General features: G+C 42.0%; 1 protein-coding gene across 5 annotated transcripts in view; it reads left to right on the plus strand.

Annotated features, from left to right (window-relative positions):
- The window catches only part of SRGAP2 (SLIT-ROBO Rho GTPase activating protein 2), a 209356-nt gene that overhangs the window by 75841 nt on the left and 113404 nt on the right, over positions 1-20111 (plus strand). For all 5 annotated transcript variants that reach the window (XM_045014353.1, XM_045014357.1, XM_045014356.1 and 2 more), the window contains exon 3: positions 8823-9015. In XM_045014353.1, coding sequence (XP_044870288.1) covers positions 8823-9015 — 193 coding nt within the window. The remainder of the gene's footprint in view (positions 1-8822; positions 9016-20111) is intronic.

A 20111-nucleotide genomic window follows, 5' to 3' on the forward strand; every position in this document is an offset into this window, starting at 1 on the left:
GATTAAATATCTGTGTGACCTTAAAATAGTGGCTGTATGAAAACAGATTCTGGAGGATACTGATTCTGTGACTTGGTTTGCAGCTATCAGCAAATGGTGAGAAGGGGCTTTAATTTAAAAAAAAGGAAAGGATTGAAGCATTTAAAAAGGGTGTAACGCTAATTTGTGGTGTATAACTTAAGGGATGCCAAACCAATGAACTGAAATAAAATCTGTGTATTGCGACTGCAATGTTATAAAAGCGCCAGTGTAATATAGTAACCCACAGTTGACAGCACATGTTGCCTTGGTATGTTCTGACCATACATCTGAAAAAATCCTCATGCCTGTTTAATCAGTGGGATAACAAATAGATGTTTTATATCCTAGAAAGCCGAGTGAGCCTCAGGAAATTCCTGCATTCTTGAATTTATTTTATTTGTGGCCAGAGCAAAGTACTGTTTAAAAAATAAAACTGAAGATCAAGGTTGCCCTGCTTCAGCTCAACCCCACAAGCTGGGTGCACTCTGTTCAATAGCCTATTGTTCCCTAGTGCATGCAGCCCAATCAGCTGTTACTTTTCCTCTCACAGAAACAGTGCATTTATTTACAACAAAAAGTCCTGATGCAGCACATTTTGCTAAAGGGAAAGGTTACAATTAGGCTTGGTGTTTAGCAGGAGAGGTGCATCTGAGGCAGTTTGAGAAGCATTTGCTTAATTAAACTTAACGTTGGATTTTAAATGTAGTACAGTGTGTGTCTCTCTAAGATTTACATTGGAAACCTTTGGGTTTTTTAGTTTTTCTCTTTGATTTGGCACCCAGCTTCTTCAAGGAAAGAGCAATGTTCTTTTTTGCAGTCCACTTTGAAAGTCAAGAAGAGGGGTGCCCCATGCCACCCATCACATCTCCCAGTGTAAACAGCCCTGGAATTTGGGAAGTGTTTGGATTTCAATCCTGTTTCCAGATCCAAATCATGAAAAGTTGAGCCTATCAAAATGCCTGAGTCTGCAAAGCATGGAGTGTCCTCCATTCTCACTGAAGGCTTTGGCCGTTGAGGTCACTCAGCATGGAGCAGGGTAGGGAGCAGAATTTTCTGCAAATGACCCACACACTGAAGTTCATGACTTTTCTTCCTCTGTTTTCTTCCTGCCTCTTAGTCCTCGGTCCCTCATGTAGGTCCCAGTTCTGTGAAGTACTGAGGTCAATGGAAGGTCAGGGTGCTTGTGAACCAATTACAATGACTGGCAGAATTAGGCAGTCATTGGACTCAGCTTTGATGTGTGTTTGGTTTTGGTGGTGGTTTTCCTACTTGCTATGGAAGTGATTTCCCGAGTAGTTAAAACAAGAACATTATTGGCGCAGAATCTCTGAGCTTGCCTTACAGCTACCTTCCTAAGAAATGAATGATAGGGTAGCAGGAGGTGGGGAAAAAACCAATTGCATTACCACTCTTAACTATATCTTTCTTTTCCACTCCATCCCAGTCCCAATCTTGCCTTCTGACACATCTTGAGTATTGCTTCCAATACCAGCTATTGTGCTTGCATGTGCCAATGGAGTAGCTGACTTCCCTCAAGATAACGTAATGCAGATAATCAAGCTCTAACTGTGCAAGTAGATACAAGAGGCAAGTGGTTGCGGAATCTGAGCTTTGTGCTTTGCTTCCAAATCCGTTTAAGGGAAAACACTGAATCAGCTTTGATGTTCTGTTCATATGATGGATACAATATAAAATAAGCTTTTGTGACAAATGACCTAGCCTCTCTGGGTCTGGGATAGGGTCAGTAATTCAGCTGAGAGTCTGTTTAATGGAGTAAACTAGCTGTCATGTGGCTACATACTGAGATGCCAGTGGGAGTCAAATTCTAAATGAGCTAGATCTTAGAGGGAAACAAGAAAGCTGCCCTGTGCGTTGTTTGCCACCTGTAATACAGCAGGAGGCATATTTAAGAACATAACAATTGCCATATTGGGTCAGATCAATGGTCCATCTAGCCCAGTATTGTCTTTTGACAGTGGCCCATGCCAGATGTTTCAGAGGGAATTAATAGAATGGAGCAGTTATCAAGGGATCCACTCCTGCAGTCCAGTCTCAGCTTCTGGCAGTTGAAGGCTTAGGGGGACGCCCAGATCATGGGGTTGCATCTCTGACCATATTGGCTAATAGCCATTGATAGACCTATCATCCATGAACTTAACTAATTCTTTTTTGAGCCTGGTCGTACTTTTGGCCTTCACAACATCCCCTGGCAACAAGTACCACAGGTTGACTGTGTGTATGTGAAGTGCTTCCTTATGTTTGTTTTAAACCTTCCTGCTAATTTCATTGGGTGACCCCTGGTTCCTGCGTTATGTGAAGGGATAAATAACTCTCCCCTCTTCACTCTCTCCACACAAGGATTTTATAGACCTCTATCTTATCCCCTTGGGTTGTCTCTTTTCTGAGCTGAACAGTTGCAGTCTTTCTAATCTCTCATATGGAAGCTGTTCCATACCCTTAATAACTTTTGTTGCCCTTTTCTGTATTTTTTTTCCCAATTCTAACATCTTTTTTGAGATAGGGCAACTAGAACTGCATGCAGTATTCAAGATGTAGGCTTACCATGGATTTGTATAGTGGCATTATATTTTCTGTGCTGTTACCTATCCCTTTCCTAAAGGTTCCTAACATTATTAGCTTTTTGATTGACTGCCCTTCATAGTGAGTGGATCTCTTCAGAGAACTATCCACAATGACTCCTAGATCTTTGAGTGGTGACAGTTAATTTAGACCTCTCTATTGTGTATGTATAGTTGGGATTGTTTTCTAATGTGCTTTGATTTGGGTTTATCAATACCATTTCGTCTGCTATTTTGTTGCACAAGTCAGGGGCATCTCTAGCTTTTTTGCTGCCCCAAGCATGGCAGTCAGGTAGCCTTCGGCGGCTTGCCTGTGGGAGGTCCGAGGGTCCCGCGGATTCGGTGTACCGCCTGTGGGAGGTCCGAGGGTCCCGCGGATTCGGTGTACTGCCTGCGGGAGGTCCGCCGGTCCCGTGGGATCGGCGGACCTCCCGCAGGCAAGCCGCCAAAGGCTGCCTGACTGCCACCGTTGCAGGGACCGGCAGGGCGCACCACTCAGCTTTCTGCCCCAGGCACGTGCTTGGAGCACCGGTGCCTGGAGCCGCCGCTGTGCACAGTGACCTAGTTCTGAGAGATCCCTTTGTAACTCTTCCTAGTCATTTTTTGGTTTTAATTATCTTGAGTAACTTTTGTATCATCTGCAAACTTTGCCGCCTTGGTGTTTTACCACTCTTATCAGATCCTTTATGAATACGTTGAACAGCAGTGGTCTCAGTACAGATGTTTGGGGGACCCTGCTATTTATCTCTCTCCAATGTGAAAACTTAACATTTATTCCTATCCTTTTTGTTTATCTTTTAACCAGTTACTGATCCATGAGGGAACCATTTCTCTCATCCCAGGCCTGCCTTCTTTCCTTAAGAACCTTTGAGGGACCTTGTCAAAGGTTTTCTAAAAGTCTACGTACACTATATCCACTAGATCACCTGTGTCCACATTCTTGTGCTCCTTTCTGTTTTCCTCAATAGGATTTCACTTTCAATTGTTAAAGGATGTCTTTGTCTCTCACTGCCTCTTTTACTCTGTCTAGTCATTGTGGCATTTTTTTGGTCCTCTTTAGTATTTTTTATTTGGGGTATGCATATAATTTGAGCCTCTATTATAGCATTTTAAAAATAGTTTTCATGCAGCTTGCAGGCATTTTCCTCCTGTGACTGCTCCTTTTAATTTCTGTTTAACTAGCTTCCTCTATTTTTTGAAGTTAAATGCAACTGTGGTGGGCTTCTTCAGAATTATTCCCCCTACAAAGATGTTTAATTTAATTTCATTATGGTCACTGTTACTGAGTAGTTCAGCTAGGTTCACCTCTTATACCTAATCCTGTGCACCACTTAGGACTGAATGAAGAACTGCCTCTCCCTTTGTGTGTTCCATAACTGGCTGCTCCAGGAAGCAGTCATTAATGGTGAATACATTTTTCTCTGCATCCTATCCTAAGGTGATGTACCCAGACAGTATGGAACTAGTTGAAATCCCCAATTATTAGGGGTCTGTGTCTGTCACAGAGCCCTCTCCCCCACAGTGACCCTCCCCCTTGATCTCAAGATTAAGTCACTGGTATTTTTAGTAAAAAGTCATGGACAGGTCACGGGACGTGAATTTTTGTTTATTGCCAGTGACCTCCATGACTTTTACTAAAAACACCCATGTCTAAATCATAGCTTTATCCATTATTATTGGGTTTTCTGTTTTTGCGGGATCTCTAATCTCTCTGAGCATTTCAGTCAGTCAGGGACCTGTCAGGTGCTTGGTATTATATTCCTGCTTGGTATTATATACCCTTATTAATGCTTGGGATTTCTATCCATAGAGATTCTGTGGTATTGTTTGATTCATTTAAGGTTTTTAGTACCGGTATATTTGCCATTGCTTTCTTTCACATGTAGTGCCACTTCCCACCAGTGTGACCTACTCTGTTATTTGTATACAAGCACTTATCAGATTTGTCAATATTTGGTTGTCTGCCTTCATGTGGTGTAATTGAATGGGATTCTTTATTTCCTTTTCTTTCCATTCTTCAGTTCCTACCTGTACTTTATCAACTTCTGTCATCTCCTCTTTGCTAGGATATAGAGTATCCCCTTTAATAAATCCTTCTCTAAGGGATGCGTATGTCTGAACTGTGTGCTCCTACACGCCTATCGTCTTTCCCCAGCCCTTGCATTCTAGCAGCCTTTTTCCATTTTGATTTTGTTGGAGCTTCCTGTATACTCTTCCTTTCCCCAAAAGGGTGTCCAGTTCCTAATGAACCTACATTCCTCCTTCAAACACCATGTTTCATCCGTGCATTGAGACCTTGCAATTCTGCCTATCTAATTGGCTCTGCTTATGGAACTGGAAACATATTTTTCTTCCACCGCTGTTAAAAAATTTGAGGGGAAAATTTGAGCCACTGTCAGTACCCTCTTGAGTCTCTGGAGCAACGGTTCACTAACAGACCTGTCAGGACCTGGGCTGCAGTCCATAGGACACTTGGTGCATAAATAATGGCGCAAACAGAATATGCCATTTTAATTTTTAACTACTATTTTGGAACCATAGGGTGAAAATAATCACTAATTTGCCAAATGTAAAAAACCAAGATATTACAAAAATAGGGAGGAAGAGGCATTTTCATTTCCAAGCATTTGGAGGGAGCATCTACAAGTGATAGATTAATTGATTAACAAATAATTTTAAAATCTGTTTGATAGGGCCCTCTAAAATTGGGGCATCGAAAGAGGGCGAGGTTCTAGATCAGCGGTTCTCAAACTGTGGGTGGGAACCCCACAGTGGGTCGCAACCCCATTTTAATGGGGTCACTAGGGCTGGCGTTAAACTTGCTGGAGCCTGGCGCTGAAGCCAAAGTCTGAGCCCCACGGCCTAAGGCTTTAGCCAAATCCTGAGGGCTTCAGCCCTGGCCAGCGGGGCTCAGGCTTTGGCTTCAGTCTTTGGCAGCGGGGCTCAGGCTTCAGTCCCCCTTCCTGGGCTTGTGTAGTAATTTTTGTTAGAAGGGGGTCACAGTGCAATGAAGTTTGAGACCCTCCCCCTGCTCTAGAAGTACTTGGCACTGCTGTGCTCCTCCTCCATGCTCTGGTAATAGAACCCCTCTTGTTTTAAAAAAACAAACACAACTGTCTACTCCACCTTTAATAGAACCCATTGCATGCCACTGACTTACTGCATGCATGATGCTTGTGCCATTATTACTGGGACACAGATCGGAATCTACTTTTCAGGTGCCTCTGTTACCTGTGTGTGTGCTAGCTATGATTTTTTTTTTACCTTATTAAAGGTTTAGAGCTTGAGGCAAAGTTAATTGAAATCAATGAGTCTTTCCTTAGTTACCACATAGCAACACCACCTGACTGTGTGTGACCATCAGTTTTACTTGAGGGGGTGGGAGGAGGAGAAATTCGCTAATGTGGTTGGCTTTGCAGGATGTTCAGTGTCAGAGTGGCAGACTTGCAAATGAGTACTAGGTTAAGTGGTGAGGAGACTGATTCATTACACCAAGGAAACACTGAATTACTGCACATTCCTTATGGAATGCTCAGTCTGTTCCTCAGTCTATTATATATAGCTGGCTCACCTTCATTCCTGTATCAGTCTTACTGACAAAGCCACAAATGGAAAAGAGGTCTATTTGCATAGCACGTTAATAAGCTCATCACGCGTACAAAGCTTTGCAAATCCATTATTGCTTTTGTAAATGGGGAGAAAGCCGAATGGGGAAGAAATGTAGTGGAGACCGAGTATCAACCATTAAATAACTGCTAATAAATTTTGTGTTAGTGTTAAGTGTTTTGCTTCCTCCAACCCCTGTAAATCCTGAAATGTTACTGCCATGTGGAAATGAATGTGCAGCAGGGTATCACAAATTTGCAGGAGATATTACATGTATGGTGTGTGTGTTTGTTTGTAATAAACTTTCCTACGTAGGTTACTCCACAGTTGGCAGCATGAATGGTTTCAGTGGCCCTTTTCAAGAAGCCCCATGGATCATGATCAGTGTTCACTTAAAAGAATACTGTGTGCCTGTCCATTGTGGTCTCCCCTGGCTTGGCTTCCATGGAGCCCTGATGGAAATGGAATCTATCCCTGACTGTAGAACAGATGGCAGTGGTACCTTTCCCAGAGTGTGAACCCCATCCTGTGTTTTGTAGCAGGCCACAGGAGGAGGAGGAGGAGGTGTAATTGACACTTTCCTCTGCCTGAAGGAATGAATGCGGCTTGGTGTCTTGATGGAAAATAAATGCACACTACTATAAGTTTGCATATTTGCATGTAATTTTATTTTCCCTGACAGAGGGATAGAAGATTCATGAGTTCTCCAACCAGAAAAAAATTACAGTTGACCAGGTTTGACCTCCTGTAGCATTTATGGGGAGAGAGCAGCTGGGGGGGAGGGAGAGCTGGGGGGAATCACACTCTTTACCTGCTCCTTGAACTGTGTGTTCTGAATTCCCTTGGATGGTCAGCTGTCGGGAAAGCAAGACTTCCAATTTAAACTCTTTTACAAAGGTCAACTCAAATTTGAGAGCCTTAAGTTATCACATAACTTGAAGAAAAAATTAATAATATCCTGACTTTTTTGGGGGAAAAACCAGCAACCTGAAACAGAAGCCCTTACCACTGTTCCCCCTTTCTCCCGCTATCCCGCCCCCCCCCCCAAATAAGGGTGCATGATCACTTTGCTTGAGAGCTATCACTGAACTCCATGGAACTGTTTCTTGTTCACACTATCCTGCTGGTCTTTGTGGTGCATTGGCAGGGTAAAGTGGGCAGAGCTGGATCCTGGTATGTTTCCGTCAGTGACAAGAGGACAGATGTGCTCGGGGGGGGGCAAGCAAAGCTGGTTGCTCTAATGTTTAAGTTTGTTTGTTTGTCTATAGTGCCATTAAAAATGGTCTTGTTAATCTACTTCAGTGTCTGTGTTAGGTTTTTCAAATGGATCATTCTAGGAATAAGTACTTTCCAACCACAACCCCAAATAAGACCATTATCATAAAGCTTTGCATCCGTGCAATCCACGGGCATAAACAAAGCTGTGCGTGTAGAAGACCTGAATGCTAAGTACTTCATTTGCTAACTTACATTGCAGTTTAAATTCACTCCTGGAACAACGTGTTTTTTCAACACTTAGGAAGAAGCAGCAGCAAATCACCAGTGATAATAGGCAGCTCTAATTAATGTTTGAGCACCCAGAGAGCCTCAGATGAAAGTACATATTTTATTATTTTCTTGTTGTGTTAATTGCTAGAGTTGGAAGCTAAATATTCTCCTAGTAACTCAATAACTGCCAATTCTGATACTTTTTTTTTTTAAAGCAAGGGACTGTGACATCTCTGCTTCACGCTGATTCACTGTGTGAATGTGGGCTACTCATTAGCCATTCTGTGTGTCATTTTCTCCATCAGTAAAATGAGATTAACAGCCTATCTCCAAAAGCTTCACGGGTTGATTTCACATTTGTAAAATGCCATGAAATCTTAAATGAAATATGCCATATAAATGCAAACTGATATTGCTTCATGAACAGCATTAAAGAACACTTGTACCTGAACATGCTTATGGATGGCATACATGTGTACACACATTATTCGGAGAGATCCTTTTTTAAAGTGTTACTTTTGGAGGCTTTGTCCCAGTGGAAATGCTGTCTGATTGGCTCCTCCAAATGGGTTTTATCAGTTTGGTGGTGCTGTGTTAATAATGGAGGTTGCACATTAACTGCACTTAACTGAATAATCCCAAATTAGTGTCTTTGGGGAATACCGAAAAGGTTCACAGCTCCTTTGGTTTTGCCTCAGGAATAGTCAGCGAAGGAGTTTGAGAGACTTTTTGGAGTGATTTCTTTTGAGGCACAGGGAAGAGGAGAGTTTGCAGTCCTTATCCAGGCTGCGATTCAGGACATTTTTGAGAAATTACTATTTCTTAATGCCAGATATGTCCTTGACACTTAGGATTGATGAAATTTTCAGCAGCAGAGCTTTGCTTGTAAGTGTACAATACTGGGTTCCAGATCGCCTTACTTTCATCTTGTGGCCATAGTCACCTAAAGGTAATTGTAACTATTTTCTAACTATGGATACAGTTAATTAGATGCTTTTGGTCATCTTTTGGTGGGGAGGGAGAGCTCTTTTTTAACCTTGATTTACTAGGTAACTTTTATTATTTGGTTTTCCTTTGTCGGGCTTCTATTTAACACTTGGTATTTTGTTCGGTTCTCTCCTTGCTCAGAGATTCGCACCCAACTCATTGAGCAGCTGAAATGCCTCGACCAACAGTGCGAGCTTCGGGTCCAGCTACTTCAGGACTTGCAGGATTTCTTCCGCAAGAAGGCAGAGATCGAGATGGATTACTCAAGGAACTTGGAGAAGTTGGCTGAGAGATTCCTGGCTAAAACAAGGAGCACCAAAGACCAGCAATTCAAGTAGAGTTTTGCAAAGTTCCTTCTGGAGGCTGGGCATGGGGATGGGAGGAGAGAGCTGAAATATTGAATGTTGGGGGATGGCAGGGGAGGTAAGAGGGCAGCATGTCCCTTTTGTTGGGAGAATAAGGATTTTCCCCTTTAAGTTCCTAAGTGACCCAGGTGTGTGTTTGAAAAAAGTAGTTTCCCTTTTGTGTGTTAGTTAATTAGCTGGATTAGCACAACTGTTGCTGGTGGAGTGTAACTCAAAGGGGGAATGGAATGATGGATTGTGGAAAACAGAGAATAACTTAATGAGGGAGCTGACACACGTATAAAGTGAAGGGCAGAATCAGAGTTCTTCTCTAAATGTGTTTGGCTTTTATCTTGGCTATTAAGGGAATACTTTTTTCTAATATTATGGATTTATTGTGTTTGCTATATCTCTCTCTTTAGTTAAAAATCCATTAAGTAAAACTCCTCAGTTCTGGGGGTGGGGGTTAGTATACTCCTAAGAAAACCCTTACTTCTGCAGTGCCATTACATTTGATCCTGGCCTCGGGAAGAAAGCAGCATAAACGATGGCAAGGTGGAGTTAATGGTACTTTTGGTTGGAGGAGATGATCCAAATTTTTGTGTATGGTACCTAGATACTAAGGTGATGGCAGGTTAAAAATCCTTCAGCTAGAAGATTTGTGTGTCAGATCAAAGTATGATTCTCCAGTGGAGCTTTCATATGCTCCAGGTCAGTCTGTACAGGACTTTTGGCTGCTTTGATTCTACCATGATAACACCATGAAGTGGGAGGAAACCAAAGAAGATTATTCATTTGTATATCCATGTGGGTGTGTAGAGTGTTACATGATTGAAGTGCCCCAAACGAGTCCCTACCTGGACAATCCAATACAGTTCTGACAAGGTTATTTTAGTTGCTTCTGTAGTGCAGCTCTTGTCTTTAGATCAGGGTTTGCACTATTCTCACTTGATTAAAACGTCACATTCTGGTGTACTGAACATTTTTCCTTGGCTGCTGTTGTGATGAGTTTGATGTTTTAGTGGGATTACCCAGCATGTGCTGAACTTGGTTTGATGTGACGAACCACTGATATTTTCCTTTCTGCCATCAGACAAGAATGTCTATTCATCTTATTAACTATTATTTAGGCTAGAGTATGTATATGCATAGTGCTGGAATGCTGGTGGGAGTGTGCACACAAGTTTATATAATGCAGAGAATGCAGAGCAGCTTCAAATTTGGAGACCATCTAGTGGCCAGATCATCAGAACAAAGGAGTCCCTTATCCTGGCTTTCTTGCATGGCGCTGCTGCAGCTGATATCCCAACATGCACAAAGCTTGTCATGTTTTGTTGTCAAGATAGCAGCTGTGGTGGCAACTCCAGGCAAAAGTAGTCTTGGGATATGAATCACTTCAGTTTTGGACAGATCAGCCTTTTTTTTTTCTTCTGAAGGGATCCATCTGGATCTGCCTCCACCCAAAATACAGTTTGTTTAAATTCTAGCCAGGGTTGGATCACAGCATTATATCTCTTTTTACTGGGCTTTTTTAATTGCTGTATTTGGGGATACACGTTGGTGCTGGCGGGGGAGCAATTTTCCTTTTTATACTAGAAAGCTTTCTCTGGAAGCCATTAAATAGCCACCCTTTGACTTCCTTTTTTTAATACAGCTTTGATGTAACTCACCTTTTGTTCTCTGCCAAACTGATACTTAATGCAAACATCCTCATTAAAACACACACTGCATTATATCACCCACAAAGTCTGACCTCTAAGCAGAGCTATTAAACAGAGGTTGTCAGAGAATTCTTCTATGTATTTATAGAACCATAATTGTGCCTTGAAGATTTTTTTTCTCTCCTTCTTTCCAGTAGTAGTAAAAACTTTTGTGGAACTGAAAGCTGTGTGCTTTCTGTAGACAGCACTAAAAATGGGCTAAAGTCATGTCTTGAAGGGTGATTAATTCTGCTACATCCTGATTAGACTGTTCTTGTTTTGCCAATGAAATTTGAGAAGATAGATTTATATTAAATGATGGTATAAAACCTCCCAAAGGAAATGTGCTTGCATTAACAATCTAATGTTGGAAGGGTGTACATTGCTATCCTCTTGTTTGAGGCTTTGATTGGCTCTTTAATATGGGAGTGATTAATAAAAATCCAGCAGGGTCCTAAATCATGCTGCACTGTTTGTTGTTCAAAGGTATTAGGCAGAGTATTGCAGTAGGTGGTTTCAGTGCATGTGATCTTTTTTAAAAGAGCCTAATTTTGTATTTCTAATAACTCTTCAAAAATAAAGAGCCGTTTCACCTGGTGACAAAAGGATTAAAAGGCCTCGGCTAGTGCAGAATGCAGCCAGTCGGAGTTGGACAGGCCATTATTAGCACATAACATCTTCACATGTTCTTGTATTGAGTGCCCACCCCTCTTCCAGCTGCAATTCAAGGTGTAATCCTAAATGCTCTGAGAATTTATTAGTTTAGCTTTTCACTTCACATCCTGTAGCCATAGTTAAGGCTGGCTGTAGGAATCCTGTTGGTCATTCCTTCTCTCACACTGACTTTTCCAGGCTGGAGCAGAGCATTTTCAGTGGGAAACCTTGTGGCCTTTTGGAACTTGTGCTCACTATAGTAGTTTGTTGAAGCACATGCTTGGCAGTCTTCAGGGCAAAAATTTGGTCAGACTTGGGGTTATTTTCCCCCTTTACTCCTTCAGTGAGGATAATCTAGATATGGATGGTTTTCTGGCCACAGCAGTGAAAAATGTTTTGAAACAACCTGTTCTGGGTAGTTTCTTGTATAGTTTTGGCTGGCCATCATTCTATCTCGTAGATGTTAAGGCAAGCAATACTTAAAAATACTACCTAAGGGAGCAAGCAACATTTGATCCTGCAGGCTCAGTCACTTGGCTGGGTAATGTGCAAAGGTACCATGCTCAAGGCTAGTAGATGACTGGAGGGGATGGGGCCTGGCTTGAATACCGCATACTTGGGTAGCATCCCAAAGCACTTGGAACACCAGAGACTAAATCCTGCAATCTTTGCAAAGCTCAGATGCTAGCGTTATCTATTTAAGGTCTACATGATTTAGACCTAGATGTACTGTAATAGCTTAACCTACCACTGAACTGCAGCCACTCTCAAACTATTCAACAGTGCACAGCAGAATCAGGGGAAAAAGTTAGTAGTTAAAACATTGTCTCTTGCTGTGGGATGTCCTAGTTAGAATTGTGCAATGTGAAGGAAAGCAAGGAGATAGGAATTTTGATGATGGTAGGGTCAGGGAATAACATGGCTAGAAAACAGCCTCAAGTCTCTTCTCAGACACAGCATCTTTGTCTTCAAATCAACTCCCTTTAAAATTAACCAGTTTTTTGTTTTTTCATAAAGTTGTTTACAGATGCAACATATGATTTTCAGTGGGGCCTGTCATTTTAACACTCTTCCTTAGGTTGGCTGGGTGAGGCACTGTGAACTGAAATGACTTCTCTGAGGTCACATACCAAAGTGACTCATTTGGCTCTGTGTGGATTAGCAGCCGGGACTTGGATCCCAATCCTTTGCTGTAACTACTGGGCACGTGGTCTCCTAGTCCTTGTATATGGTTAAGAGAGAGGGGGGAATATGGGTTTAGGTTAGCCACTTACCAACTGTTACTCTTTTGAGGCCCAGGAGGATGTTTGGATCTTTAAAAACTTTAGATCCACTTCCTGCCATTAGCTTATTGTCTTAGACGTAGACTAAATGGATGAGATGCCCGTTTTTCAGATAAGGGAATAAGTTTGACATGATATAGAAGTCTTAAAGAAATTATTTTTGAAAGGCTTCACAGAAGTGTTTTGAAGAAGCATTCCTGACGCATTGGGAGGAGAAGGCTGCTCTGGATGTACAGGGCAGCATGGAAGAAGACTACAAAGAGAGAAACTAGAAAGCTGACAGGCTCACAAAGGAAGAGTTAAAAGAAACCACAACAGGAGTGGGCCTTGAAGGGAGGGCAAAAACATGAGACCAGTGGAGTAGGCAAGGGGAAATCCATTGAAGAGTTTGAACTTGGAATCAGTCAGAGCTGCAAAGGAGAGGCAACTTTACCAGCAGTGTTTTGAATGGACTGAATTTGGCTATTTGTGCTATCATCTTAGTTGTCTATGTAGTCTTGCTTTGTACAAGCAATGCTAGCAGGGTCAAGAGTAAAACATCTCCATGTGGCCATGTTTTGTGGCAGCACTGCCATGTTACGTTGCACATCACTCAATAGCAATGTGACACAAATGTCCTTATCATGGGGGAGGAGTCTGTCCTGTTGGACAAATTTAGAAAAATGATAAATCTAAATGAGGCAGAACCTTGAATGAGCGTTGTTCATTAGACACAGATGTTGTCATCTTCCCTCCTAGAAGCCCCCTTTCAGGCCGGGTTTCAAGCACTGAATACACCTGTAGTTAATTTAATGGAGCGCTATTGTGACTCAGCCTTTTGAGTGACTGCTTTGTGGTTACAGCCTTGCTAGTTGTGGTTGAGTTCAAAGCATAATTAACTATCACAAACGCTATTCTCTTCTAAACAGTGAAGATGGATTTTAGCCAAAGTTTTTTTATACAGATGTTTCAAGTCCTGTTCAAACGTAAACCTTCCTAAAAGACTGAGCAAATCCAACTGTCAGACTTCTGTCCTGGTGGATATCCATGGTATTGCATGACTTTCCAGGACATACAACCATGTGGCAACTCTGTAATTCAGAGGCCAGAACCCTAAATATACACAATAATAGCACGTTTCTTCATATAACATGGTAATTATGTCACAAGATACCATGTTGTTCAATGGCAGGTTACCATGTCACTTGCAATTGTCACTGGCAATTTTTAGATGGCCTAACAAACTTCAAACAAAGGAGGAAATTTGTCAGGCAATTACCCTATAATTTGCATGTACTTCCATAATCAAAAGCTACCATGTAATTGCCAAGTTACTGTATGTGGGTTTATGTAATGGAATGCTGTCAAGAGCAGCAGGCCCAAAGTTTCAGCCTTGAAATTGAAATGATTTTGCCACCACTCACTGCCATATGAAAACGGAGCACTAGACATGGGCACTGTGAGGTGCAGACGTGTGTGTGTGTGTGGTGGGTGGGGGGGGGCGCGGTGTTATTTTTGTTAAGCATGGCCACATCATGAGCTTGAGTTTGAGGCAGCTGCACCCTTCCTTTTAGGGGATATTTTGAAACCTAGGCTACTGGCTGCCGGCAATAAGCTATGAATAGACAGTGGTGGATTGAAACGGGTTGTGTATGTGTTTGCACAATATTCTATAACCACCATCACTGGAGCATCTGAGTGGTTTACGAAGGTTGGGTGACTGCTGTCCCCGTTTTACAGCTTGGGAAGCAGAGGCACAGATTGACTTAACCAAGGTGGTGCATGAGTTGATGACAGAAACAGAACTTGGATTTCATTTGCTTTTAACCACTAGTCCATGTCTCCTGGAGCTGTCAACTTCCCCTTTTTTTCCCCTCTTTAAAGGGGGATTTCAGGTAGAGAAGACTGAAGAACGAGAATATTTGTATTAGAGGTACTTATTTGGTGAGCACTTTTTAGTACCCCATGCTAGATATTCCCTTAGATCATGTAATGTTCAAAACAAAAATAAGAGCTGTTTCCCTTGTAGCCCAGTTTCTTAAGCTGCTGGAGCCTGACTTTCAAAGGGTGGATACTCAGCACTTGCAAAATTTAGCCCCTTTAAGTCATCCGAATTTGGGCACTCAGAAATTGAGGCACCCAGAACACTAGTCATTCTCCACATGCATTGCAGCAGATGTTGCTGTGACTGGCCTTCGGTCTTAAGGTTCCTTAAAATAAGCATGACAAAATGCAGAGTGTAGCTTCTACCAACTACTGAATGGTTCATCCAACCACTGTGGGAGTTCTCAGACCCTTGGCCCTCACACCTTTCAGTCTAACATTCAAAATTCTAGCTCTTCTGTGATTTGATCTGCCCATTCATCCAGAGTAACGAAGACTATATAAATAGCATTGCAAATGTTAGCGATTTTCTTAAAGGGAGAAATTAAAAAAAAAAAGACTAAACAAATATAAGACTGCAGACTATTTTAAGACAGGATTATAAAATAGCTTTAGAGAACCAGGATAATCTTCGGAAGTAGGATGCCGAGCATCAGTTGTCAACTGCTGAATAGAGGAATGGCCAGGACATCCCAGCATGAAATTCAGATGACTTTCTGGCAGCGTCTGTGTTGAAGTAGAGGATGCAGAACGAGTCTGGCAGCCTTCAGGCTGAGCATTTGTAAACAACAGATGTTCATAACTGGACTCTTTGGAAGGCGGGTTGGAAAGCAAGGATATATGTCAATGCTTGAAATTCTTTGAATTTACAATGAGCATGAGCAGTGTCAGGAAGCCTTTCTTAAGATACTGATCTGAATCAGCAATTTACAGAGAAACATAATTTTAGGTCTTCAGAGATTACTAATTTTAAAGGGGAGAGAATGCAGGTTTTTGGGTGGATTTGGTAAAATATTTTGACTAGATGACTACACTATTAAATAGCGTTAAACCAAAATGGATTTTATTAAGTAATTATGATCATAGTGATATTTTATCCTTTTTAAATGTTTTTCATTGGAAATCGCATCTTTTTTTATTTCTCATCCTGGTTGCATTGGCCTACTCAGTGATCTTGTCTACACCTAGAAAGTTAAGACACATCATTCTCCACCAGTGGAGACTTGTGGAAACACAGGGAGTGTGAAGATGGTATTTTACCACTGTATCATCTGTCCTTGCCTTGTGTAGGCTTAGATGATGCAGTCATGGTTCAGGAGGTTTGTCTAAACTAAATCTTCCATCATTGTGACCACCAGTGGAACTGCACACATGAAGAATTATGGAACTCCATTTTCCTGGTATAAATTCAGCTTTTGTCAGTTTCTAGCCCTGACAGGTCATAAACTAGATTTCAAAATGTCATAATTCTAATGTCTACCTCAGGGGTTCTCAAACTGGGGGTCGGGACCCCTCAGGGGGTCGCGAGCTGTCATCCCCCACCATAGACCCCAGCATTTATAACGGTGTCAAATCTATTAAAAAGTGTTTTTAATTTATAAGGGGGGGGTTGCACTCAGAGGCTTGCTATGTGAAAGGGGTCACCAGTACAAAAGTTTGAGAACCACTGGTCTACCTTGTTTCTCACCCCTGCCTTTGACACCATGATTTTAGCAGCCACTGTGCAGAAGGGGGAGTAATGCTGAATACCATGTAAACGAAGTTCTAAGGTCTGAAGATGGTCGAGCATTAGTTGCTAGATATCATGATACAAAAGATAGTAGCTGCTACATTAATGTTGGAATTGATGAGAGATGGAGAATTAGTAAGATCATAATCATGATGCTGTGACTTGAAAAATCTATCACTGACTAGGTCTATAAGCATGCTATGCTATACATACACCTGGATACTGAGTCCCATATTCTAGTGGGGGGGGGGGGGACAGTTTCTAGCCTGAATTGTATACATCAGACTTTAAAATGGTCACTGATCCTTCAGTCCATCAGTACGATGGCACTGGTCCAAGACCCAGTTACACTGACCCATGGTCCAAAGTAACTTCCATTCCTTGGAAATGTTTTGCCTTCAGCAGGCTCTATAGTTCCATGCAATATGCATGAAGCACTTGGTCCTTGTGTCGCCAGCCCCTCAGGTATAAAATATTATTCTCCATCTCCAGTCCCACAGAAAACGAAAGTCCCTTTTAATACTGAATACCAACTTAAATTAAAGGGAAGCTGTGAATGTTTGGGGTGTCACGTGACCTATTGTTTTCTTTAATTTCATTCCTTCTGTCTGTTTGCAAATGCTGTACAACTGTGGAAATGGAGGAGGTTCCAAAACAAAGGCTTCCATGTCATTTTTCTCTTGATTAACAGAGAAAAACCATTGGATGAGCAGAGTTCTACTGAATGATGGGTGCTGGAGACAGAAAAATTTCCACTTAAGAAAAGACTTTTCCTTCAAGGAGGCATTCAAAAAGCCTGGTCTTAAGGGGGAAATGTTCTTAGCAGCAATTTAAAAGGATGTCAGTGCCTTGCCTGCACTAGGAATCTTACTGTTGTCCAAGATTCAATTATTGTACCAGAATTAGCAATGGTACAAAAGTTTAGGAAATCAAGTCTCTTGTAGACAAGGACTTGGTGGCTAATGAGGCCACATGATCTGTTAGTGAAGCCTATGTTTAAGACTATCCTTTTAAGGTGACATGTAAAATATGTTTTAAAAAATTTGAGCTTGTTCTTTTTTTGCTTTTTATGATGTATAAAGTCCAAGATGCTGCTGTTTTTCAGCACTGTCCCTCTTGAGCACCTATTTCTATCACGCCAACAGAAAATTTGCTTACTAATAAAGTTGAAGGGCAGTTGGAGAACTTCTGAACTCCCACAGGGTGAAATCCCAGGGCACTGTTCATTTAAATGCTAAATCTTTCAGAGACTTACATTGATCGCAAAGCTGTTCCCTGGTCCCGCGTTCATTTTCCTCTGGGCGGTTGTTCCCTGACCTCACCTTACTTTTCTCACTCAGACATAGTCCTCTTGTTTAGCAACTCCTTTAAGAGAAGGCTGTTTTCTGTTCCAGGGCTGGGCTGGGTCACCTCACTTCCTGAACAGTTCCTGTCCCTTGCTCAGGATTTCAGTAGAAGGGACAAATGGTCTGTTGGTCCACAATTTCCTTGGACAGATGTGGATGGGCAATTTAATAACTTAAAAGGCCTTGGATTAGTCTTTAGCTCTGCTCTGGTGACAGACAAAAGAACTTTGAAGTGAAAGTAGCAGGACTTTACAAAACAGCGCTCCAAAAAAAATCCACGTCCCTTAAGAAACCATTACTTTGGTAAGGTTTTTTAATCTGTACACAGCCTCCCTTACTCTCATTTCTCCCCACAAATGCTGAGATCCAGTCCAGCTAAGACTCACTTAAAAAAGCTATGTAGATCTACTGTTGTCATAGCACTGGCTTTAATCAAGGAGAGAGGTTTGTTTCAAGCCCTGGATCTGACTTTAGGAAGAGTTTGTATCTGGGCTGAATCAGCATCCTCCATGTGGACACCTCTAAACTTTGGGGGAAGTTCAGATCCAAACTTCGCAGTTTGGGCTTATGTCTATTTTAAATTAATTCAAACAGATCACCCATTGAAGCAATGCTGTCAAACCTAGAGGACTGGCTGGGAGTCAATCCAACTTTTACACTTCCATCTCCTTCGTAGGTGACCTGAAATCAAAACCAGAATAAAATGTGCCAGCCCCTCTGAGAACTGCAGTGAGCAAGAATAGCTGCAATTCTGCCTGTGGTTATGGCTAGAAATTGTATTTTTAACTTCTTGTCTTCAGGAATGGTTGTGTAGCTTTGCTGTATGCTGTGAAAACAGCTGCCACATTCCACCCCAGAGACTACTGCAGTTCAGAGGTGGCTGAAATAATTTGTGTGTATATATAGCTTTTATTATCAGGGAGCACTTAAAAAAACAACAACCCCTCCCCTTTCATTTATCCTTGCCTCTGCATTTTCCAGTGCATCCTGTCTTTCCTGTCTGTCTCCTCTTGATTGTAACCTCTTCAGCGTAGGGATTGCCTTTACCTTTTGTCTTTTACTAGTGCTGAGCACGTTGTCGCTGTCAACCAAATAATGAATCACATTTGGAGTGAGAGGTAATAGACTTGTACAAATGCAAGATGGTATCACCTTAACGAGGTACTGAAGGGGTTAAGGGAGCCCACAGACAGAAATGAAAGGACTTAAAAAAAAAAATCTGTTGGAGCACTGTGTGGTGGCTATCAGAGGTTGAGATTAGGGTGTGGCACTAACTGCTCAGACTTTAAAGTGACAATCCCAATTAGAATCGTGTGGTGTTGGAGATTATTTTTTCCTGCAAGACTGCCTTTCATGTGTGACCACATGCAGTGTGTCAACATGCTGTCTGGCGCCATTAGACACCAGCAGTTTTAGTCACCGAACTTTCATGGGCCCTTGGTATTTCTGCTATGCACCTTCTTAGAATAGCTTTGGGTGTTACGGTGCAGCAGTTTGGACAGCTGGGAATTGTCCATTTAACTTTGTAATCTCTTATGATGGCTAGAGTCTGTGCCTTGTTTTATTTGAAAAATAAAGCACATCTGGCCTCCTGCATAGATTCTTGTCTGCAGCTACATACTTTGTCAGCTCTTGCGAGCTAAGCAGGGAGAGACTGGGGGTTAGTACATGAATAGGAGACTCAGGGAACAGCCAGGTGCTAGTGATTCAATAGGTGACAGTTTTGTCTCTAAGCCTCCATAGTTCTCCATGCTCATGGTTCCTAGAAACACCATCTTTTAGATCAGTTGTAAAATCTAGCTACTGATTTGTCCCTTTGTTCCAAACTGTTCAGTAGTTGGTAGGGCGGCCACCATGGTAGGTGATGCATTGGAAAGCTGGGGACATGGAGGTAGGCGGGAACAGACATTTCTAGTGGGTGAGGACACAGATTGTGCAGGCTGGCTAGCAGGCTTCGCACAGCGGTAGCTGTGCAGGCTGAGAAGGGAGAGTTGTCAGCCCTGAACTGGCCTATGTGAGAAGAGTGAAGAAGTGAACTGGAAAAGAAGCAACAGATCCTCCTCAGGAATTGGAGACAAGGTATCTAGTGGTTAGAGCAGGAAACTGCAAGTCATTAAAATGCAGGTTTTATTCCTGACCCTTCCACTACCTTAAGTGAGAAGTTTCTCTCTCAGCCTCAGCTTCCCCATCTGTTAAAGGAGGATATTAATCATGCTTTGAGATCTTTATCAGAAAGACACAATATAGCGTTTTTGTCACTTAATGGTGATCTTACAAATCCTTGCAATTAATTTGACTTCTAGTTTGTGTGTGAAGCTGTCATCACAGCCTATTTCACAAGTTGGCTTACGGAATATGTGGCTTTTTACAGCAAATTTTAACAGTAACTTTTCATTAGTCTGCTTGAGATCCTTTCTTTCATGCAGTTATGGACTAGAGATCGTGTCTCTTGTCTCATGAAAGTTGAAAGTACATTTTACCAGACCCACAGCCACCCTTAGAGAAAGGGTT

This window comes from Mauremys mutica, chromosome 4, assembly GCF_020497125.1.
Source record: "Mauremys mutica isolate MM-2020 ecotype Southern chromosome 4, ASM2049712v1, whole genome shotgun sequence".
Taxonomy (NCBI): domain Eukaryota; kingdom Metazoa; phylum Chordata; order Testudines; family Geoemydidae; genus Mauremys; species Mauremys mutica.